A 24,174-nucleotide genomic window follows, 5' to 3' on the forward strand; every position below is an offset into this window, starting at 1 on the left:
AAGATATCACACTCAAAAATTAGCTCATTGTTTATTTTTAAAAATCGTATGTTCAGGGCAACTGGTTGGCTCAGTGGTTGAGTGCAGTGCTTATAACACCAAGGTTGCCAGTTAGATTCCCGCATGGACCAGTGAGAAACAACGGCTTGAGCTTGGAGCTGAGCTGTGCCCCCACCCCCACAACTAAGTAGAAAGCAACAACTTGACATGGAGCTGATGGGTCCTGGAAAATCACACTGCTCCCCACCGTTCTCCAATAAAAATTTTTTAAAAATTGTATGTTCTTCTCCTTAAATTAGAACATAAGTTCCATATTGCAGGACACCTTGTTGTTTTCAGAACCTAGCACAGTACTTGGCACATAGTAGGCACACAATAAATATCTTTTTTTTAATTAAAGTTTATTGGGGTGACAATTGTTAGTAAAGTTATCTAGATTTCAGGTGTACAATTCTATATTACATCATCTATAAATCTCATTGTGTGTTCACCACCCAGAGTCAGTTCTCCTTCCATCACCATCTATTTGATCCCCTTTATCCTCATTTAACACCCCCTTCCCCCCTTATTCTCTGGCAACCACTAAATTATTGTCTGCGTCTATGAGTTTTTGTTTCTCATTTGTTTGTCTTTTGTTGTTGTTGTTTTTGGTTTATATACCACATATCAGTGACATCATGTGGTTCTCTGCTTTTTCTGTCTGACTGATTTCGCTTAGCATTATAATTTCAAGTTCATCCATGTTGTTACAAATAGTCCTATTTCATCTTTTCTTACCGCCGAATAGTATTCCATTGTGTATATATACCACAACTTCTTTATCCATTCATCTATCGAAGGACATTTTGGTTGTTTCCATGTCTTGGCCACCGTAAACAAAGCTGCAATGAACATTGGAGCACACATGTCTTTATGGATAAATGTGTTCAGATTTTTTGGGTAGATACCAAGGAGAGGGATTGGTGGGTCATATGGTAATTCTATTCGTAATTTCTTGAGGAACCTCCACACTGCCTTCCATAGCAGCTGCACCAGTTTGCATTCCCACCAACAGTGTATGAGGGTTCCTTTTACTCCACAGCCTCTCCCACACTTGTTACTTTTTGTCTGGTTGATGATAGCCATTCTGACTGGGGTGAGGTGATATCTCATTGTGGTTTTCATTTGCATTTCTCTGATGATTAGTGATGCTGAGCATTTTTTCATATGTCTATTTGCCATTTGTATATCCTCTTTGGAGAAATGTCTCTTCAGGTCCTCTGCCCATTTTTCAATTGAGTTGTTTGTCTTTTTGTTGTTGAGTTGCAAGAGTTGCTTGTATATTTTGGATATTAGCCCCTTATCGGAGGCACTGTTTGCAAAAATCTTCTCCCATTCAGTCAGTTGCCTCTTTATTTGTCAATGGTTTTTTTTGCTGTGCAGAAGCTTTTAAGTTTGATATAGTCCCATTGATTTATTTTAGTTTTTACTTCCATTGCCTTTGGACTCAAATTCATAAAATGCTCTTTGAACCCAAGGTCCATAAGTTTAGTACCTATGTTTTCTTCAATGCAGTTTATTGTGTCAGGTCTTATGCTTAAGTCTTTGATCCATTTTGAATTAATTTTGGTACATGATGACAGATAGCAGTCCAGTTTCATTCTTTTGCACTTGACTATCCAATTCTCCCAGCACCATTTATTGAAGAGGCTGTCTTTCCTCCATTGTATGCTTTTAGCTTCTTTGTCGAAAATTATCTGTCTATATTTATGTGGTTTTATTTCTGGGTTCTCAATTCTATCCCATTGGTCTATGTATCTCTTTCTCTGACAATACCATGCTGTTTTGATTATTGTAGCCCTGTAGTACAAGCTAAAGTCAGGCAGTGTGATACCTCCAGCATTGTTCTTTTTTCTTAAGTTTGCTTTGGCTATTCGGGGTCTTTTGTGGTTCCAAACAAATCTGATGATTTTTTGTTCTATTCTTTAAAAAATACCATTGGGATTTTGATGGGGATTGCATTAAATCTGTATATTGCTTTGGGTAATATGGCCATTTTAACTATATTGATTCTTCCATTCCACGAGCACAGAGTGTATTTCCATTTCTTTGTGTCTTCTTCAATTTATTTATTTTCTTTTTTAATTTATTTTGTTTTTAGAAACTGTTTATTTTCCATCAACCTTATTTCCATTTTGCGTAAGAGTTTGTGGAAGAACAAGCTTAGGACCACTCAGTGGTCGTTCCCACCCATTCAGTGGCCTGAGCAGTGGGGGCTGCAGACCAGTCTTCAGTGGCAGGCTGGGCACTGCAGTCTTCAGTAGGAAACTGCTGAATGGGCACAGCGGGCACCTGCACGCCTTCAGACCAGTCTGCGACCTCAGGCTGAGCAGCAGTGAACTGGGAGCTGGAGCCGTCCATTCGCCCTGAAACTCCTCCTTGGTCACAGCCTTCTCAGCAGCGGCCTGCTCTTCCTTTTCAATCTCTTCAGGGTCTCTGTAGAAGTAGAGATCAGGCATGACGTCCCACGCATGCTCACGGGAGATGGTGCCACACATGCGCAGGACTTCCCGGGCCAGCATCCACCACATCAGACCCACGGAATGAGCTCCCTTGTTGTTGCAAGGGATGGCAATGTCCACATAGCGCAGAGGAGAGTCTGTGTTATACAGAGCAATGGTCGGCAGGTTAACGTAAGACGCCTCTGTGAGAGGCTGGTGGTCAGCCCGGGGATCGGTCACAACCAGGAGTCTCGGCTCCCGGAAGGCTGCCTGGATCTGGTTAGTGAAGGTCCCAGAAGTGAAACGGCCGACGATAGGAGTGGTTCCGGTGGCAGCAGCAAACTTCAGCACAGCTCGCTGGCCAGTATTTCTGGACGATATGACACTGACATCAGCCGGGTTTTCAATGGCAACAATGGCACGAGCTGCCAGCAGAAGCTTCTCCCAGGTTCTCTTCAGATTTATGATGTAGATGCCATCACTTTTCCGTTTGTAGATGTACTGTTCCATCTGGAAGTCAAGGTTGGTGCCACCTAAGTGGGTTCCTGCTGCAAGGAATTTGAGGACATCCTCCTCCTTCATTTACAGGACATCAAGGGCTCCGGACATTGTGAAAGAGTCCCTTTAGGTTACTTGGGAACCGAGTACAACGCCGTGTGGATCCCTCTCTGGGTAGCGGGGAAAGTTCAATTTATTTTTAAAATGTCTTGTAGTTTTCAGCATATAGGTGCTTCACATCCTTGGTTAAGTTTATTCCTAGGTATTTTGTTCTTTTTGCTGCAATTGCAAAAGGAATGTATTTTTATTTCATTTTCTGAGATTTCATTGTTAGCATATAGAAATGCAATGGACTTTTGTACGTTGATTTGGTAGCCAGCAACTTTACTGTATTCGTTGATTGTTTCTAAGAGTTTTTTGGTGGAGTCTTTAGGGTTTTCTACATATAGCATCATGTCATCTGCAAAGAGTGATAATTTAACTTCTTCATTCCCAATTCGGATGCCTTTTATTTCTTTCTCTAGCCTGATTGCTCTGGCAAGGACTTCCAACACTATGTTGAAGAGCAGAGGTGATAGGGGACAGCCCTGTCATGCTCCTGAATGTAGAGCAAAGGGCTTCAGTTTTTCACCATTAATTATGAGATCAGCTGAGGATTTTTCATATATATGGCTTTTATTATGTTAAGGTATTTTCCTTTTATATTTATTTTATTAAGTGTTTTAATCATAAATCAATGTTGTATCTTGTCAAATGCTTTTCCTGCATCCATTGATAGAATCATATGATTTTTGTCCTTTATTTTGTTTATGTGATGTATCACATTGATGGATTTGCGAATGTTGAACCATCCTTGTACCCCTGGGATGAACCCCACTTGGTCATGATGAATCTTTTTAATGTATTGCTGCATTCAATTTGCTAGAATTTTGTTTAGGATTTTTGCATCTGTATTCATCAGCGATATTGGTCTGTAGTTTTCCTTTTTTATGTTACCCTTACCAGATTTTGGTATCAGGGTAATGTTGGCCTCATAAAATGAGTTAGGGAGTACCATCTCTTCTTCAATTTTTTGGAAGTGTTGGAGCAGGACTGGTATTAGATCCTCTTTGAAGGTTTGGTAGAATTCACTAGTGAAGCCATCTGGTCCCGGACTTTTGATTTTGGGAAGGTTTTGGATGACTGATTCAATTTTGTTACTGGTGATCGGTCTGTTAGATTTTCCAGTTCTTCATGGTTCAGCCTTAGAAGGCTATGTGTTTCTAAGAACTTGTCCATTTCTTCTAGGTTATTGAATTTTGGTGGCATATAGTCCTTCATAGTATTCTTGGATGATCCTTTGTATTTCTGTGGTGTCCGTGATAACTTCCCCTTTTTCATTTCTGATTTTGTTATTTAATGTCTTCTCTCTTTTTATCTTAGTGAGTCTAGGCAAGGGTTTTTCAATTTTGTTAATCTTTTCAAAGAACCAGCTCTTTGTCACGTTAATTTTTCTATTTTCTTTTTGTTGCCTATTTCATTTAGTTCTGATCTGATTTTTATTATTTCCTTTTTTCTGCTGACCATGGGTTTCATTTGTTCTTCTTTTTCTAGTTCTTTAAGGTGTAACATGAGGTTATTTATTTGGGATTTTTCTTGTTTCTTGAGATAGGCCTGTAATTATATAATTTTCCCTTTTAAAACTGCTTTCGCTGCATCCAAAAAATTTTGGTAGGATGTATTTTCATTGTCATTTGTTTCTATGTATCTTTTGATGTCTCCTCTAATTTCTCTTTGACCCAGTTGTTCTTTAAAAGTATGTTGTTTTATCTCCATGCATTTGTGTTTTTTCCTGCTTTCTCTTTCGAGTTGATATCCAATTTGAAAGCCTTGTGATCAGAGAATTTGCTTGGTATGATTTCAATCTTCTTAAATATGCTGAGGTTAGTTCTATGTCACAATATATGGTCTATCCTTGAGAATGTTCCATGTACACTAGAAACAAAAATGTATAGTCTGATGTTTTAGGATGAAGTGCTCTATAAATGTCAATTATGTCCATTTCATCTAATGTGTCATTTAGGGCTGCTATTTCATTATTTATTTTCTGTTTGGATGATCTATCCATAGCTGTCAATGACATATTTAGGTCCCCTAGTATAATTGTGTGTTGGTCAATTTCTCCCTTTAGTTCTGTTAGTAGTTGCTTGGTATATTTTGGGCATAAATATTGATGACTGTTATGTCTTCTTGTTGTATAGTCCCCTTTACCATTATGAAATGTCCATCTTTGTCTCTTGTTAACGTTTTCACCCTGAAGTCTGTTTCATCTGATATCACTACGGTCACACCTGATTTTCTCTGGATGCTATTTGCTTGTAGTGTCATTTCCACTCTTTCATTTTGAGTCTATGCTTGTCCTTGTAGCTGAGATGCGTCTCTTGGAGACAGTACATGGTTGTGTTTAGTTTTTTGATCCAATCTGATACTCTGTGCCTTTTTATTGGTGATTTCAGTCTATTTGCATTTAGGGTGATTATTGATATGTGAGGATTTCCTATCATTCTATCTTTAGTTTTCTGGTAAGGCGGTGTCTCCATTGTTTCTTTGCCTTTTTGTTGTTGTCTATTATTTCTGTGTGGTGGTATTCTATGGTGTTTCCCTCCGTTTCTTCTTTTATTACAGTCTACATTTCAGTTCTGGATTTGTTTTTGAATGGTTACCCTTAAGTTTATGTAAAAGAAAGTTTGATATTTGGAGTATTCCATTTTCTTCAGCATGCCTACTTTCTCCATTCCCATATTCCGGTTCAGGCCTTTACTCTCCCCCTTTTTACGTTGCCACAAATCGTCCCTGTTGATGGTGGTCGAATAGCCTTTTTTAGTATTTCTTGTAGTGCAGGTTGTGTATTAGAAAATTCCCTCAGCTTCTGTATGTCTGGAAAGGTCTTTATTCGTCCTTCATATCTAGAGGATATCTTTGTTGGGTATATTATTCTTGGCTCATAATTTCTCTCTTTAATAGTTTGAATATTGGGTTCCACTCCCTCCTGGCTTGTAGAGTTTCTGCTGAGAAATCTGATGATAATCTATGTGCTTTCCTTTGTAGGTTACTGTCTTCTTTTCTCTGGCTGCCTTGAGGATTCTTTCTTCGTCCGTGATTTTAGACAGCTTCAATACAATGTGCCTTGGAGACGATCTGTGGGGTTGAGGTAATTAGGTGTTCTATTTGCTTCTTGGATTAGAGGATCCAGTTCTTTCCACAAGTTTGGGAAGTTCTAGTCAACTATTTGGTTGAATATACTCTCTTTTTCCTAGTCTCTTTCTTCTCCTTCTGATATGCCCATTATTCTTTTTTTTTAATTAAATTTATTGGGGTGACAATTGTTAGTAAATTTACATAGATTCAGGTGTAAAATTCTGTATTACATCGTCTATAAATCCCATTGTGTGTTAACCACCCAGAGTCAGTTCTTCTTCCATCACCATATATTTGATCCCCTTTACCCTCATCACCCACCCCTTACCCCCTTACCATCTGGTAACCACTAAATTATCGTCTGTGTCTATGAGTTTTTCTTTCTCATTTATTTGTCTTGTTCTTTTTGGTTTATATACCACATATCAGTGAAATCATAGGGTTCTCTGCTTTGTCTGTCTGACTTATTTCACTTAGCATTATACACTCAAGATCCATCCATGTTGTCACAAATGCTCCTATATCATCTTTCCTTAACGCCGAATAGAATTCCATTGTGTATATATACCACAACTTCTTTATCCATTCATCTATTGAAGGACATTTTGGTTGTTTCGATGTCTTGGCCACCGTAAACAAAGCTGCAATGAACATTGGAGTACACGTGTCTCTATAGAGGAATGCTTTCAGATTTTTTGGGTAGATATCCAGTAGAGCGATTGCTGGGTCATATGGTAATTCTATTCGTAATTTCTTGAGGAACCTCCACACTGTCTTCCATAAAGGCTGCACCAGTCTGCATTCCCACCAACAGTGTATGAGGGTTCCTTTTTCTCCACGGCCTCTCCACCACTTGTTACTATTTGTCTTATTGATGAAAGCTATTCTGACTGGGGTGAGGTGATATCTCATTGTGGTTTTCATTTGCATTTCTCTGATGATTAGCGATGTTGAGCATTTTTTCATATATATTTGCCATTTGTAAGTCCTCTTTGGAGAAATGTCTCTTCAAGTCCTCTGTCCATTTTTCAATTGGGTTGTTTGATTTTTTGTTGTTGAGTTTCATGAGTTCCTTGTATATTTTGGATATTAGTCCCTTATCAGAGGCACTGTTTGCAAAAATCTTCTCCCATTCAGTTGGTTGCCTCATTATTTTGTCAATAGTTTCTTTTGCTGTGCAGAAGCTTTTCAGTTTCATATAATCCCATTCGTTTATTTTAGTTTTTACTTCCATTGCCTTTGGAGTCAAATTCATAAAATGCTCTTTGAACCCAAGGTCCATAAGTTTAGTACCTATGTTTTCTTCAATGCAGTTTATTGTGTCAGGTCTTATGCTTAAGTCTTTGATCCATTTTGAATTAATTTTGGTACATGGTGACAGATAGCAGTCCAGTTTCATTCTTTTGCACGTGGCTATCCAATTCTCCCAGCACCATTTATTGAAGAGGCTGTCTTTCCTCCTTTGTATGTTTTTAGCTTCTTTGTCAAAAATTATCTGTCCATATTTATGTGGTTTTATTTCTGGGTTCTCAATTCTATTCCATTGGTCTATGTGTCTGTTTTTCCGCCAATACCAAGCTGTTTTGATTATTGTAGCCCTGTAGTACAAGCAAAAATCAGGGAGTGTGATACCTCCAGTATTGTTCTTTTTTTTAATATTGCTTTGGCTATTCGGGGTCTTTTGTGGTTCCAAACAAATCTGATGATTTTTTGTTCTATTTCTTTAAAAAATACCATTGGGATTTTAATTGGGATTGCATTAAATCTGTATATGGCTTTGGGTAATATGGCCATTTTAACTATGTTGATTCTTCCAATCCATGAGCACGGAATGTCTTTCCATTTCTTTGTGTCTTTTTCAACTTCTTTCAAAAATGTCTTATAGTTTTCAGCATATAAATTCTTCACATCCTTGGTTAAGTTTATTCTTAGGTATTTTATTCTTTTTGCTGCAATTGCAAAAGGAATTGTTTTGTCTATCTCTTTTTCTGAGATTTCATTGTTGGTATATAGGAAAGCAATGGACTTTTGTACGTTGATTTTGTAGCCAGCAACTTTACTGTATTCATTGATTGTTTCTAATAGCTTTTTGGTGGAGTCTTTAGGGTTTTCTATATATAGCATCATGTCATCTGCAAAGAGTGACAATTTAGCTTCTTCATTCCCAATTTGGATGCCTTTTATTTCTTTCTCTTGCCTGATAGCTCTATGCCCATTATTCTTATATTGCTCTTTCTGATGGAGTCAGGAAGTTCTTGTAGAGTTTTCTCATTACTTTTAAGTCTCAAGTCTATTTTTTCTTCCATCCATGTCATTTCCAGGTTTTTATCTTCGATGTCACTGATTCTTTCCTCCATCTGGTCAACTCTATTACCTAAGTTGGCTATTTCATTCTTCATTTCTTCTATTGAGTTCTTAATCTCCAGAAATTCTATTTGGTTCTTTTTTAAAATTTCTAACTCTTTGGTAAAGTGTTCATGGTGTTCTTTGATTGTGTTTTTGAGTTCATTAAACTGCCTTTCTGTTTTTTCTTGCATCTTGTTGAGTTTTTTCAGAACTGCAGTCTTAAATTCTCTTTCAGTGTAGTCACAGATTCCCATATCTTTAGGTTTATTTTCTGGAGACTTTCAACTTTCTTACTGAGCTGTCTTGTTGCCTTGGTTATTCGTGTTAATTCATGATTTATTATTTCTCTTCCTAGACATCTCCAGAAGTGGGTTCTGCAACAGGTTGATAGGAAGAGGTCTTTCTTTTGTTTTCCAGTACGTGTTATAGAATGTTTTATTTTCTCCCCGACTGCAGGCTGTTTTTCTCTCTTGCTCTGTAGTGTTATGTTTTCTCTGCACTATTGCAGCTTCTCACACAATGGGGCATTCCCTGGAAGGCAGGCTTCTCCTTTGTTAATAGTTCACTTGTGTTGTAGGACACTGCATCCCAATGGGGATGTGGAGACCTTTGAAGTTCCAAAGCTCTTCCTGCTCCAGATTCAGAGCCCTTGTGTTTCAGCAGTTCTGTTTACTCCTGCAGGGATCCATCCAGATCGGTGGGGACAGGGGCGGGGTGAATTGTGAGAATTGGCCCAGAGCAATGGCGTCAACCACCACCACAGCCAGTCCTGTTTCCACAGGTCCCTCCCCTTTGCTGGAACTAGTTGGGCTACGAATCTGTGTCTGCGGACCACAGTTCTCAGAACTGCAAATAATCTGTTCTTTTGATCTGATACTGCTACTGTTCTGCTTCTAGCACCAGGCTGGTGGGTGCCGGACGAGCTGTGGGAGGGTAGGGAGAGGGCAGCTAGTCTCAGTGCCTAAGGCTTCCGTTCTCTGCTCGGCAGTGAGGGCTTAAACCACCGTTTTCAGCCTTCTTCCCTCAGTCTTTTCTCCGAGGTCTCTGCTGTGAACACTGTTTTCAGCCATGTTATATGCTGCCCCTCTGCCCTGTGTGCCATAAGCGGAGCCCTAGCAGTCCGATTTCTTCCCTCTCCCCCAGCTGCGGTAGTTCCAGGATGCAGCAAGCTCGGAGCACTGAGCTAGGTCTGCGTCATGCACCTGCGGGACTCTGTCACTGCACTTCTCCCTACCCTCATCCCCCTGCTTGTTCAATTTGCCCACCTTTAGGCGAATTCAGTAGTGAGACCCTCATCTTGTCTGTCTGCTTTGCAGGGAGTCCTTTGTGGAGTTATAATTTTTCAATTTGTTGTAAATTCCAGGGGAGCTTTACAGAGGCTCACCTCATGCTGCCATTTTGATGACCAGACTTTTTCTTTTAAAATATGTCTGGCTTTTCTCTACATGTGAATAACAAGAGTCAAAAGTGCTTCTGAAAGACTCACCCTAGAAGGGAGGGGCTGGTTAAAATAAAATGCAGATTCCTGAGTGCCCCCCAGATCTCTGGTAGGTAGGACCAGGAGATTTTTATGCACATTAGAATTTCAAAATAGCTGCTCTATGGCCAACATCATTTAACCTGGAGAATATTTAAGGTAAGTCTTACTAATTACCCTCCCCAGAAAAATCATGCACTTACCACCCCTTCAATCATTGTTACTACCTGAATTTTCCTAATCATAAAGATCCTCTAGAGGGCTTGACAAAAATACATATTCCTAGGCCTCTCCTCTGATGGGAATCAGGTAGGTGGCAAAGTTCAGGGATCTGAATTTCAAATTAGTTGTTACATGTTCTTCTAAATAACTACACGAATTGATGTGTTTCATGGAGTTATTGGAATATAGATCCAAATTAAATTTTGGATAACATTTACCCACTATGACAATTTTAGTTTTCAAATAGTTTATTTTCAGCCGTTGCTTCTGGAAGAATTTCACTGAATATTGCATTTTTTTTAAACCATAGGAACAAAGATTAAGATAACAATTTTTAACATTAATTGAGCACTTACTATGTGCCAGGCACCATGTATTTAATTGTCCTCAAACCCTCTGAGGCAGGTACTATTGCCACCTACATTTTATAGATGAAGATACTGATGCAGAGGGAGGTTAAGTATCTTACCAGTCAAATGCAGTCAGGAACAAGGTAGAAGAACCCATGTTCTAACCCAACAGACACAATCTGCCTCTCTGCCCTTACTCCAGACCAATTCCTCTGGTACTCAAAATATGCTTTCATGCAGTATGATTTGTGAACTGGATTTCATATGAAGTCTGACAATGAAGTTCACGAACTTGTTGCAATGATGTTGCTAAACTTTTTTGATATCAGAGAGATTACTCATTATGAATTTGTACCAATTGGATAAATAGTTAACCAATATTTAGTATTTGGAAGTGCTAAAAGGCTGTGTGAAAAAGGTAGACAACCTGAACCTTTCACCAACAATTCATGGCTCTTGCATCACGACAATGCACCAGCTCACACGGCACTGTCTGTGAGGGAGGTTTTAGCCAGTAAACAAATAATTGTATTGAAACACCCTCCCTACTCATCTGATCTGGCCCCCAATGACTTCTTTCTTTAGCCAAAGATAAAGCAAATATTGAAATGAAGACATTTTGATAACATTCAGGACACCAAAGGTAATATGATGACAGTTCTCATGGTCACTCATTAATAAGAGTTCCAATATTACTTTGAAGGTTGGATTAGGTGCTGGCATTGGTGCACAACTTCCCAATGGGTGTACTTCAAAGGTGACCATAGTGATATTCAGCAATGAGGCATGTAGCACTTTTTTTAGAATGAGTTCACAAACTTAATTGGTGGACTTTGTAAATAAAAGAGCTGGATAAAGAATAGAGTCAGTGGAACTGTAACAGCTATATATGATGTCAGAGGCGTAGTAGATAGGGAGCGGGGGGTTATCACTTTGTGAGGGGTATAAATGTCTAACTATTACATTGTTTTGTATATGTGAAACTGAAAAAAAAAAGAGCCGGTTCACCTTGTGCTGTGTGCAACACATGGCCAAAATATTGTCAGAAGAGTCCTTGCTCTAAATACACAGGGGACTCTTCTAAAAAATATTTTGTATGCTAGCAAGAAAAGATCACTGTTGAATTATGAAGGACGGTAAAGCTTTTGTTAATTATTATTTAATTATTTATTCTTAGGCTCCCGGTGAATTGTTGAGGACTTTACAGAGTGTCTTGGGAAGTCTCTAATTAGGAAGTTTTAAGATTAACAAAATGATGAACATTTATAAGAATTATATTTGAAGACAACTGTTTTTAACACATAGTCCCACTAGGCATTCAGCATCTTAGCAGGGGTTTATTTATTATATGTTTTACTGTAAACAGAAAGAATGCACACTAATTAGCTCAAAAATGTTCTTGTCCTCATACAGTAAAGAAAATGTATGCAAGAAGAGAAAGTGGGAAAGCCAGGCATAGCTGGTATGTGGCTTCACTTCTGGCTGGAGTATAAACTGTGGACAAATTAACTCCCCTCTTTATGGGTGGCACCTCTTATGGGAGCCTCCTCAGAGAGTCTTAGAAATCCTTAGGGAGGGAACCCCATGAAGTCAAGGCTTGCTGTGGTTATGTACACTGAGTATTCCAGGAGATAGAATGCGGAAGACACAGAGACATTTCCATTAGCCACTCAAGATGAAAATGGGCTGGACATAGCCATGGAGGGGGACTGGAAAGGGCGCCCCAACCAGCCTCCTACTGGGGCTATGGAGAAAACATGGATTGGGGCACAGCAGATTTCCAGGGAGAGGCTAGATTTGGTGAGTAAGAGAGCTGGAGAGTTAGAAGAAACTCTAACTGGGTATTGGAAGGAACTCTAGTTGGGTATTTCAGTTACTCTTGCTGCATAATATATAACCCCAAAACTTTACAGGCTGAAAACAACAATCTTTTTTCCCCCCATGAGTCTGGGAGTTGATTCAATTCAACTAGGTGGTTTTCACTTAAGTCTCTCATGCTGTTGCCAAGGCTGGGGCTATCTGCAAAGCCTTCTTCAGTCTCATGTCTGGTGATTGATATTGGCTGTCAGCTGAGACCTGAGGCTGTTGGCAGGAAGATCTAAGTGCAGCCTCTCCATGTGATATGGGCTTCCTTACAGTGGCCGGGTTCAAAGAGTGAGCATCCCAAGATCACAGAGAAGTGATATCAATTTTTTTGATCCGGACTCAAAAGGTACAGAACATCACTTCTGCCACAGTCACAGACCCTCATGGATTCAAGGGGAAAGAACGTAGACCCAATCTCTAAATGGGAGCAGGGCCAACTTCACAGTGAAGAAGAGCAGGTGGGCTGGGAGATCATGTTGCAGCCATCTTGGAAAATGCAATCTTCCATAGACTGTAAGTACAAAGAGCAGAATATCAGAGTTTAAGATTTCAAAAACCTGGCCCTTCAAAAATATCACAAGGGCCACTCCTGGGGGCAGCTTACGTGGAATGGAAGCAAAGGTCATCAGAGTTGAGGAAGATATGGGACCATGAGTCAGGGGAATTGCATGGCCATCCACATGGACACTGACATCCTCAGGAAAGCAGAGGACTTGAGAGAGGTATAGTGAAGGCAGAGAGGACAAACACTAATGTAAAAACTTTCTGAGTTTCCACCTTTTGTTCTGGGATGGTGAAAAAAGTAATCTCTGTGGGAAGGATTTCTCTTTTATTGGGGAACAAATATTTGCTGTGGCCCTACTCTTTGTGCAAAGATACTGATAGCTAGATACTAACAGCTATAGATTCTAATAGCTATAGATACTAGATACAAAAAGATACTAACGTTTTCAGTGCTCATTCAGATGGTACTTACTGGGTACCTACTCTGTGGTCAGGTCCTGTTCTAGATGCTGATACAATAGTTAACAAAATAGACAAAGATCTCCGACCTAGGCTCATATTCTAGTGGGAAAGACAGACAAAAGAGATTTTTTTAAAAGTATAATATGTTTTCTATCAGCATTATGTTATATGGTGATAAATGCTTTGGGGGCCGGTTGGGGGAGGGGTAAGAATCCAAATTTTGTGCATATTAGCTCATAGCACAGGAGTTAAGAGCATGGATTTGGGAGCCAGACTGCTGGAACTTGAATCCTAGTCTGCAACTTAGTAGCTATGAGATTTTAGGTAGGTTACTTGGCCTCTCTGAGCCTCAGTTTCCTTATCTGTAAAACATAGAAAATAATAGTCCCTACATCAAAAGTTGTTGTCAGGATTAAATGAGTTAATACAGGTAAAAAACTTAGAACAGGATGACAGGGAAGTGAGACCTGGTGGGGGAAGTCACAGGCTTCAGGGTTCCCACTAGGGCTTTAGGACCAAGGTTGGACTGGTACCCATGCTGGGGTTCATGGATCTTGGGAGGAAAGGTCCTGAATGGAGACTCATCACAGGGTCTCAGGCTGCCTTGGGGTAGTTCTGAGTTGGTAGCGTGCAAGTGGAATCTCAGCAGATTTCAGGATTTAATTCTGGGTTCAGCCTACTGAAGACCACAAGGAAATAGCTGTTTCACCTTGAGGCAGAAACAAGGAAAGACCTTGGAACTCAATTACTCTGACAGAGTGGAATGGAAAGGGAGGATTAGTGAATAATCCATTCATTACATTCTGGTAATAAAGAGCATCCATGTCAAATTGAGAGGTGTTTTCTCCGAGAAACCACACGTGGTGAAAAGAGGGAGCACTTGAATCAGACAGGTCTGGGTACTAATGAAAGCTCTGCCTTTTATGGTAACTGAGCGAGTTACTTAACCGTCTGAGACTTAGTTTTCTCCCAGGAAAACTGGGGATGATACCTATCTTGTACAGATCTCCTGAAGTTTAAATATAACATATGAAGAGGCCGACACAGTGCCTAGCATTTGACAGACATATGCTCAGCGGAGTGCCCCTTCACCTGGCGAGTCAGCAGGTCATCTGTGTGCATAGGATGTGTATTGGTCCACTCCTTAACCAGTATTTAAAACCGAGCATTTCCTCTGGACTGACAATAATGAAATAATATCAGAAAATGAGACATCCTTCTCCTTTCCATAGGACATTTACTTTGAGTGGTGTTTTCCTGAAGGGTCCTGGGAGGCCTGGGCTTTCACAGATACTGCTAGAGAAAAATGTCTACCTAGCTACTGTCACACCTCAAGGAAACTGCTGTATCTTGCTGTGGCTTTTTCCAAAACTTTTGCAGAAAATGTAGAGTTCAGCATTCTAACCCAGCAAAGCAAACCTGGGGCAACGAACAAGCTTATAGAAATCTTTTTGGATTATCTGGCTCTGGCATGGTGGATCAAGCCAACGCAGAAAATACAGATATACAAATATAGAAATACCAGAGGAAATATTCTAAGAAAAAAAGCTTTAATACATAGCCACACTTGGCCAGAAGGAAGACCATGTGAATGAGCTTAAAGGAAGGTTCTCCAGCCTTGAGATGCCTACAGCCTGGCCAACTCATTGACTGTAACCTTTTGAGAGACTCAGAGCCAGAGGACCCAGCTAAATGGCACTCAAATTTCTACCCAAAGAAACTTTTGAAAGTAAGTGTTTTTCTGTTTTTGTTTTAAGCTGCTAAATTTTGGGTAATTTGTTACCCAACAAAAGGTAACTAGCTTTCCTGTTGGTGGACACCACCGAGTAAGCATCATTATAGTCTCCCCGCCACGGTCATCATGTCTAAGTCGTCTCCCAAAGAGTCCGAACAGCGGTGGAAGCCCTTCATCAGAGGTTTGAGCTTTGAGACAACCAGTGAGAATCTGAGGAGCCAGTTTGCGCAATGGGGAATGCTCAGAGACTGTGTGGTGATGAGAGACCCAAACACCAAGCGCTCCAGAGGCTTTGGGTTTGTCACCTATGCCACCATGGAGGAGGTGGGTGCAGCCACAAAGGCACTAGGTGGATGAAGAGTTGTGGAAAAAGGCTGTCTCAGTAGAAGATTCTCAAAGACCTGGTGCCCACTTCACAGTGAAAAAGATATTTGTTAGTGGTATCAAAGAAGACACTGAAGATTATCACTGAAGAGATAATGTTGAGTAGTGTGGGAAAACTGAAGTGACTGAGGCAATGGCAAGAAGAGAGGCTTTGCTTTTGTAATCATTGATGAACAGGACTCTGTAGACAAGACTGTCATGCAGAAATACCATGCTGTGAATGGCCACAACTGTGAAGCAAGGAAAGTGCTGTCTAAGCAAGAGATGTCCAATGCTTCATCCAGCCAAAGGGGTCAAAGTGGTTCTGGAAACTTCGGTGGTGGTCAAGGAGGTGGTTTTGGTGGGAATGACAACTCTGGTCATGGAGGAAATTTTGGTGGTCGAGGTGTCTTTGGTGGCAGTCATGGTGGTGATGGCTCTAATGGATTTGGTAATGAGGGAAGCAATCTTGGAGGTGGCGGAAGTTGCAGTGATTTTGGGAATTACAGCAATCAATCTTCAAATTGTGAACCTATGAAAGGAGAAAACTTTAGAGGCAGAAGCTCTGGCCCCTATGGTGTTGGAGGCCAATACTTCGCCAAACCATGAAACCAAGGTGGCTATGGGGGTTCCAGCAGCAGCCGTAGCTATGGCAGTGGCAGAAGGTTTTAATCACTGCTAAGGTTTTAATCAAAGCTTAGCGGGGTGGGGGGGAGGGCAGAGAGGTGACAAGGAAGCTATAGGTTACAAAAGATTTGTGGACTCAGTCAAGCACAGTGGTGGCAGGGCCTAACTGCTACAAAGATATGTTTTAGACAATAATCATGTGTATGGGCAAAAAATCCAGGACTGTACTTGTGACTAATTGTATAACAGATTATTTTAGTTTCTGTTCTGTGGAAAGTATAAAGCATTCCAACAAAGGGTTTTAATGTAGATTTTTTTTTTGCACCCATGCTATTTATTGCTAAATGTAATAATCTGCTCATAATGCTGAATAAATGAGTCTTTTAAAAAAAGATAACTAATAAAATGATACTGATTGCTCAAAATAACCATATAAATCTTTTGCAATCTCTTTTGAGAGCTGCAACCAGGAAAATTCTCCAAGAAATGGTATATTTTTTTCTTCTTACAGACAGTGAGAATAACACACATGTATTTTCCTTTTAGTTTTGGCCACCACGGAGCTCAGAGCCAAATTTATGGCCCAACTGTATTAATAGTAATTGTGCAAGACCCCTACGGCCTGCTTATCTGTGTTCTTACTCCTAGTCTTTCCTTTTATTCCGACTTGTTTTTTCCTTCATCCTGATTTTTCAGTTCGTTTTTATTTTTTTCTATATTGCATGAATTATGTTAAGCCATCTCAAATTCAGCTTACAGAGAAGCACAGTATTCAGAAATACTTTAAAAAAATAGTTAAGTTCACACCTGTTGAACATGAAGTGCCTTGAGGTGGTGGTGGGGAAGGTGAGGTAATGCACGGGTGGCTCATGGCTGTGGGCATTTGGCCCGGGTTAATTTGGACTGGGTCAGAAAAGATCAAGTGCTAAAGGATGGCAATTGATCACCACCTCCAGGGGGCGGGGCCAGAGGTTGACCTACTCACACACGCTGATATTTTTGAAATTTATTCACTGGACCACGTCCCCTCGGCCCTCCTGGAGCCCCGCCCCGCCCCTCCCCCTCCAGGAGCCCCGCCCTCCCCTCCATCTGGCCCCTCCCCTTCCCCGGGCTCCGCCTGCTGCGCGCGCCGCACCGCCTACGTCTCCGCCTGCCGGCCAGGCCTCCCCGGCGGTTGCGCGCTGCGCCCCTTCTTCCGCACCCGCTCGCGCCTTCCCCGCCTCTCCCGGCCTTCTGCCTTTGGGGCGGTTGGGCCGCGCGCCTGTGGGGGCGGGGCCCGGAGGAGGCGATCGAGCCAATGGGACGCGGCGGCGGCGGCGGCGGCGGAGGTGGACACGGCGGCGGCGGCAGCGGTAGCGGCGGCGGCTGGGTCGGGCCCCGACGGGCGGCGGCGGCTGAGGTGGAGGCGGAGGGAGGCGGCGGCGGCGAAGGAGGCGGCGGCGGAGGGCGAAAGATGGCGGCACCCGTCCTGCTGAGAGTGTCGGTGCCGCGGTGGGAGCGGGTGGCCCGGTATGCCGTGTGCGCCGCGGGGATCCTGCTCTCCATCTACGCCTACCACGTGGAGCGGGAGAAGGAGCGGGACCCTGAGCACCGGGCCCTCTGCGACCTGGGGCCCTGGGTGAAGTGCTCCGCCGCCCTCGCCTCCAGGTATCCCGGCTGGGGGAGCGGGCCGGTTACGGCCGAGCGGGGTGAGGGCGGAGGCTGGGGGCGGGGAGCGCGCGGCGGGAGCTGGGCCTGGGATCGGTGGGTGCCGGGCCGCGGAGGGACTCGAGCGCGGCCGGCGGCCGGGGCGGAGGTGGCGGGGCCGCGAGACCGGCGAGGAGGGATGAGGTGGCAGTGCAGCCGGGAGGCCGGGGCGCAGCAGGACTCGGGCCGGCTGGGGAGGAGCGGGAGGTTCGCGCAGGCTGGGTCCGGGCGGGCGGGACACCCTGCCGGTGGTCGCTCGGGGAGGCGGGTGGGGGTGTGAGACCCTGCGGGAGGGAGCGTGCGGCAGGGAGGTGTCCGCCCCGCGTTTCGGATCGCTGCAGCGAGGCTGTGCGGCCGGCGTGGGCTCGGGTGGCTTTTCCCCCTGCCTTCCCGTTCTAGGACAGGTGTTTTCCTTGTCAGTCCTCTTTGTACTCCGTAGCGCTAATGAGAATTTGCACACTTCTTGAGACGGTGACATTTGCAGGCAGACACGAATTTGACCCTACTCTGGAAGACGACATCAGCACTTAATATATCTGATTTCTTGGATTTCCCTTTAGTATGTTTCAGTGTGCTTTGGACAGGGAAATGGCCTGAGTTTAGGTCTCGTTTAAGCTTAATTTGAGTAAAATATGAGTATGTCATGTGTAGTGATGATGTTTTCGGTAGTGGGGTGACTTTTAAACGTTGTTGATTAGTATAATGGGGTCCACACAGATTAAAAGTACATGCATGGCTAAACTGGAGTGATTGGTTTGTTTTACTGATAATACTGTTTTTAAAAATGTAGTTAATTTATCGTTACATTTTATTTTCTGCATTAGATTTACCTAGGCAAATTACTTTTAAAAAACACAGGAGTTACATCCTAAAAGTGGCTGCTTATTATTATTATTATTATTATTGAGGGTTAATTTAAAAACGTAGCAAAAATGAAAGAAATTATTTGAAATTGATAGGTTGCAATTTTAATACATATTATGCCTAATATTTTGAATTTGTTAACAGTAGTTACCTTTCAACAGTTTCTTCCCCTCCTGTTGATCTGTAAATTGCTAGATAAACAGTAACGTATAAGCTTACTAGTTTTATTTTGACCTACATATTGGTGATTACATGAACAAGCTAGCATTGGAGTTTGTCTAGTAACTATTTACAAACTTCATATATTTAATGGGCATACAGATATTTGGAAATTAAAGTGGCTTGAGTCTGATTTATAGATTTATAGTTTTCTTTTGGAAGTAGGTAGAGTGAACATTAAAAGTTTTTATTTTTGTCAAAGTGAAAAACTAAATAAAAGCAGATTTTTGGAGACTTTAAGTAGTTCTTTCTATTTGTCTTAAGTATTGATTGCCATTTAGCAGTTGTGTTAAAAAAAAGTTGCTATTTTAGGAAAAGGAAGTTTGAGTCAGGTTGGAGTGAGGAGTGTTAAAGATAAAGGATGAGAAAAGTTAACTGATGTAAAGAATCCTGAGGAAAGTCCTATACCAGAATCCAGTGTCAATTCACGTGACTTTGGATTGCTGAAACTCACTTTATTCTCATTTCTTCGTCTGTGAGTATCCTAATCCAAATAGAATAAAGTAGATTAATGAGGGAATCTTGAGTGTGTGTGTGTCAAGTTCCCTAGTATTTTGGGAGGCATCACTGTCTAAGGGAATAGTTCTTTTGGATTTCAATTTCAAAATTGAAATTAATTTGAATTAATCTCCCCCCCTCCCGCCCCTCAAATTGGGAGGCTGTAATAGAGTTGCCAGTTTTTTGTTCTGCCAGGTATAGCCAATAAAAACAGCAACAGTAACCCACACTGCTATCTACTGTCACCATCATTTCTTTTTAAAAAAGGATATTTTAATTCGATTTTAAAGGACAAAATCTCAGAGTAAAGGCCCTTTAAATGGACTCATTTAATTTTATTAAAAAGTTTACTTCTCCTTATTTTTCCTCATTTTTATGTAAATCAGTAAAAACTGGCAAACCTGCACCAGCATGCCAGCCAACATTAAGTAACCCCTGTGTGGTGCACTGAGCTCAGATCCAAAGGTTCAGGGTGGGCTTCTAGCTCTGCCACTTGTTAGACTGGCCTCAATGTAGTCATTAATTATCCAGAGCCTCAGCTGTTTTATGTTAAAGGAGAACCATAAAACTTACTTTACCAGATGAATGGTAGCATTCAAGAGGATATGTGGAATCCATACCTGGAATAGAGTAATTAATTATAGTTGTTGTCATTGATTGGAAATATTATTTTTTTGCAGTGTCTGATAATAAACACCTGTAAGTAGTATACGTTTCTTGTTTTAGGTATAGTCATTTATGTATTTCAAATGTAAACTATTTTAGTGTCCTTCATTGCTCACTCTATGGCATAGGATAAAGACTTAAAGTCTGTTTAAAACAATTTTAGAAGTGTTGCAAGAGAAACAAAAAAGTGTGCAGAATATTTTTATAGGTATTTCCTGTAAGTTACATTAGACCCCTTCCAAGAAAGGTTTTTATGTAAAACAAGTTATCTTGGAAGTTTAATAGGCTTGATAATTCTATAGTTTTTAAAACTGTAAAAATAGTATCTATAAACCATCAAAATGTACCTTATTTTGCAAAATGTTGGACTAGTAGCTCCACATGTCTTTAAAAAAATTAGTACGGTATATTTACTACCCCCACGCCTCCTGAGATCAGACGTTTTGAGAATTAGAACCTAGAAATACTTGCTGCTTCTCGCTTTGCTCGCTTTGTACAGTTGCCAAAGGTAACATAGTTAGTGGCAGATTGGGACTAGAAGCCTGGCTTCCAGAGTATTGTTTAGAGTCCCCCTTCCTCCATTTTTTTTCAATTAAAATTATTGTATAGTTAATACTTAATACATTCATAGCTTCAAATTCAAAAGATACTAAAGCACATGCAGTGAACAGTTTCCTTCATACCTCTTCACTCAAACATACAGTTCTCCCCTCCATAAGCAGCCATTAGACTTTCTAAAGCCATTTTATGCATATACAAGCATAAATATTACCATATTATTCTCCCCATTTTTTAAACATAAAATTATCACATATTCCGATCTGTACCTTCTTTTTGCTAGCATTCTTTCCATCACGACCATACTTTTAAGTGCTTACATTCATATTTAGTGGAATGTTCATAACTACTAGTATGTAAAAAAATTTATTCTAGTAGTTAGGGTTCTTTTTTTATTTAAAATTTTTTTCAATTACAGTTGATGTGCAATATATTAGTTTCAGGTGTACAACATAATTATTAGACATTTATATAACCTACAAAGTGATCCCTGACTAGTACCCACCTGGCACTATGCATAGTTATTACAATATTATTGACTATATTTCCTGTGCTATACTTTATATCCTCATGACTGTTTTTATAACTGCCAATTTGTACTTCTTAATCCCTTCCCCTATTTTACCCATCCTGCCAATCCCACTCCCATCTGGCAACCATCAGCTTGTTCTCTTTTTCATATGTGTTTGTTTTCAGTATTTGTCTTTTCTCTGACTTACTCACTTAGCATTATTCCCTCTAGGTCCATCCATGTTGTTGCAGATGGCAAGATTTCATTCCCTTTTATGACTGAGTAGTATTCCATTGTATACATGTACATCTTTATCCATTCATCTGCCAATGGACACCTAGGAGGCTTCCATATCTTAGCTATTGTAAGTGACGCTGCAGTGAACATAGGGGTGCCTATATCTTTTCAAATTAGTGTTTTCATTTTTTCAGTTAAATACCCAGAAGTGGAATTGCTGGGTCAATAAGGTCATTCTATTTTTGATTCTTTTCAGGAGCCTCTGTACTGTTTTCGATAGTGGCTGCACCCATTTACATTCCCACCAACGGTGCACAGGAATTCCCTTTTCTCCACCTCCTTGCCAACACGTATTTTCTGATAATAGCCATCCTGACAGGTGTGAGATGATACCTTATTGTGGTTTTAATTTGCATTTCCCTGATCATTCGTGACATTGAGCATCTTTCAGACGAGATCGGGCGCGTTCAGGGTGGTATGGCCGTAGACTGAGCATCTTTCAACATGTCCTTTTTAGAGAAACATCTATTCAGTCACTGCCTATTTTTTAATTGGATTGTTTGTTCTTTTGGTGTTAAGTTATACAGTACCTTATATATTTTGGATATTAACCCCTTAATGGATGCGTAATTGGTGAATATCTTCTTCTACCCAGTAGGTCTTTTATTTTCTTGATGATTTCCTTCTCTGTGCAAAAACTCAGTTTGATGTAGTCCCATTTGTTTATTTTTTCTTATTTCCCTTGCCCTAGGAGACATAGCCACAAAAATATTACCAGGAGTGTTGTCACAGTTTCCTAGAAGTTTTGAATAAGATGAATTTAATAAATAAAATATAGATTCTTAATATTACTGTTTCTTGGTATGGAAATTTCAGAAGCAATATGAACTCAAAGAGTTCAAGAGGAGTAAACAGATACCACAAAGAAGTGAGTCTGGACTGCCATGCATTTGGAAGGCTGTTACTACTTACATAATGCCCTCTTTATGCTAGGTAGTGTTCTAAATGCTTTACACATACTATTTAATTCTCATAACAGTCCTGTGAGGCACTTTTGCCACCATTTTACAGATGAGAAAACTGAGTTACACAGAATGCAAATAAAACTTGAGTTAGATAATACAGTACCAGAGGCCTGATTCTAACCCAGGCAGTCTGGCTCAAGAGTCCAAGCTCTTTACCACGATTTGAAATGGCATTTAGATCTAATATTTATAGAGTGATACCCGTATCAGCCAAATTTTTAAAAGTATGCAAATATTGGGGCCATTTTTTTACATTTGTGTGCCATAATGCCTTGTTTGTATTATAGCTTTTATGTCTAGTCTAGAGCAATCATTTTGGAAAAGCAAAAACATGACTATAAAGGCATAGCGCTATGTTCAAGGAGTAAGTTCCTGGAGTGTTTACCTGCTGAGCCTAAACTTGTGAAGATACGGCATTTGTCGCACATAGTTAATAAACAGATACTTAGTGGGGTGAGTTATCAGGTAGACTTAACAGAATAGCCAAGGAAGAAAGATAAAGTAGGTCTGGGCATATGGAGTAAAGGAGGGAGGGGGGAAAAGAGTGAGACTCAATTTGCTAGGGTGGGGTAGCCCTTTCTGAGAGGTGTTGAGTCAAATGGACCTACAGCACAGAGCCTGGAGATTTGGGCCTGGGGTATGGTGCTGGCTAAATCACCATGCAGAACCAGGAATTAAACAGGGATTCATATCCTTCATGATTCAGAAGAACTCGAAGGAACAGCATGAGGAAAAGCAGAGAAAATTCACGCCACTTGGGTGAATAGCAGTGGTCATATTTGGATGTCATAGACCCATCTGGGTTGGAACAGAACTGGAATCTAGATCTTGACCAGCAAAAAGCAGAGCCAGGCATTCTTGTAAGCCACATGTCCTTGTAAACACAGTTAAGGCTTACAAGCACGGAGCCTTGGCTTTCTCTCCTGGACAGTATTTGTACTAGACTGCACTGCTTATCAGATTTCAAAATTCATTCCCCAGAATCCTACTTCGGTGGTAGTACAGCAGGGATTTCATAAGCATTTGATTCGCATTTTAAATATTTTAAACTTTAAAACACTGTAAACATTTATATGTACTCGAATGTGTATCATGCTAAATTTTAACCCATTAGGGACTATTGATTTGTACTGCGATTTACCTCAAAGAAGTTATGCTAGGTGAAAAGGAGCCAATTTTCAAAGGTTACATGCTATATGATTGCATTTGTATAACATTGAAATAAAGTTACAGAAATGGAGAACAGATTAGTGGTCACCAGGAGTTAGGAATGGGGGAAAGGATTGTGTGGTTATGGAGATAGTATGAGGGAACTTCGTGGAAGGGGATAGTTCTGTATCTCAATTGTGGTTACTCGAAGCTAAAAATGTGATAACACTGTGTAGAACCACACATGTAGAACCACACTGTGTAGAACCACGCACACACACACATACTGCATATAAAACTGGTGAAATCTGAACAAACTGGATTGTACAGGGTGAGCTTCCGGTTGTGATATTGTACTAGAATTACACAAGATGTTATCATTGGGGGAAGTTAGGTGAAGGCTGCTTGGGACCTTCCTGTGCATTTCTTGCAAATTCCTGTGATTTATAATTATTTTAAAATAATAAGTAAAACAGCAAAAAAGAAAAAAAGGCGATGTATTTAGAATATCTGAGGGAAATTAAGCAAAAGAAAAAATGTTAAAATCATTGATAATGCCAACACCCAGGATAACAATCCTTGTAGTAGTTTCTTGCTTTTTCTGTGCATATACTTGAATTTTAAAAAATTCTATTGTTTAGAGAGATTGTAGCT

The 24,174-nt window shown here is 40.7% G+C and overlaps 2 protein-coding genes and 1 pseudogene across 4 annotated transcripts in view; 2 read left to right on the plus strand and 1 right to left on the minus strand.

The window, feature by feature from the left end:
- Positions 1 to 2,202: 2,202 nt before the first annotated feature.
- On the minus strand, positions 2,203 to 3,089 carry LOC308499506 (small ribosomal subunit protein uS2-like; annotated as a pseudogene). Its single transcript has one exon. The product of its transcript is annotated as a small ribosomal subunit protein uS2-like (transcript).
- A 12,154-nt stretch (positions 3,090 to 15,243) lies between these two features.
- Positions 15,244 to 16,089, plus strand: LOC308500244 (heterogeneous nuclear ribonucleoprotein A1-like 3; the record flags this gene model as incomplete). Its single annotated transcript, XM_081054548.1, has 2 exons — positions 15,244 to 15,441; positions 15,679 to 16,089. The coding sequence occupies 2 exons, from the start codon at positions 15,244 to 15,246 to the stop codon at positions 16,087 to 16,089; spliced, it is 609 nt and encodes a 202-aa protein (XP_080910674.1).
- A 1,256-nt stretch (positions 16,090 to 17,345) lies between these two features.
- The window catches only part of VKORC1L1 (vitamin K epoxide reductase complex subunit 1 like 1), a 63,616-nt gene continuing 56,787 nt past the window's right edge, over positions 17,346 to 24,174 (plus strand). Inside the window, exon 1 of one of the 2 annotated variants that reach the window (XM_081053031.1) lies at positions 17,346 to 17,754. In XM_081053031.1, coding sequence (XP_080909157.1) covers positions 17,405 to 17,754 — 350 coding nt within the window. In that variant the 5' untranslated portion in view covers positions 17,346 to 17,404. The remainder of the gene's footprint in view (positions 17,755 to 24,174) is intronic. The other variant, XM_081053030.1, reaches the window with a different exon arrangement.

Source organism: Rhinolophus hipposideros, assembly GCF_964194185.1.
Source record: "Rhinolophus hipposideros genome assembly, chromosome: 7".
In the NCBI taxonomy this organism is placed as follows: domain Eukaryota; kingdom Metazoa; phylum Chordata; class Mammalia; order Chiroptera; family Rhinolophidae; genus Rhinolophus; species Rhinolophus hipposideros.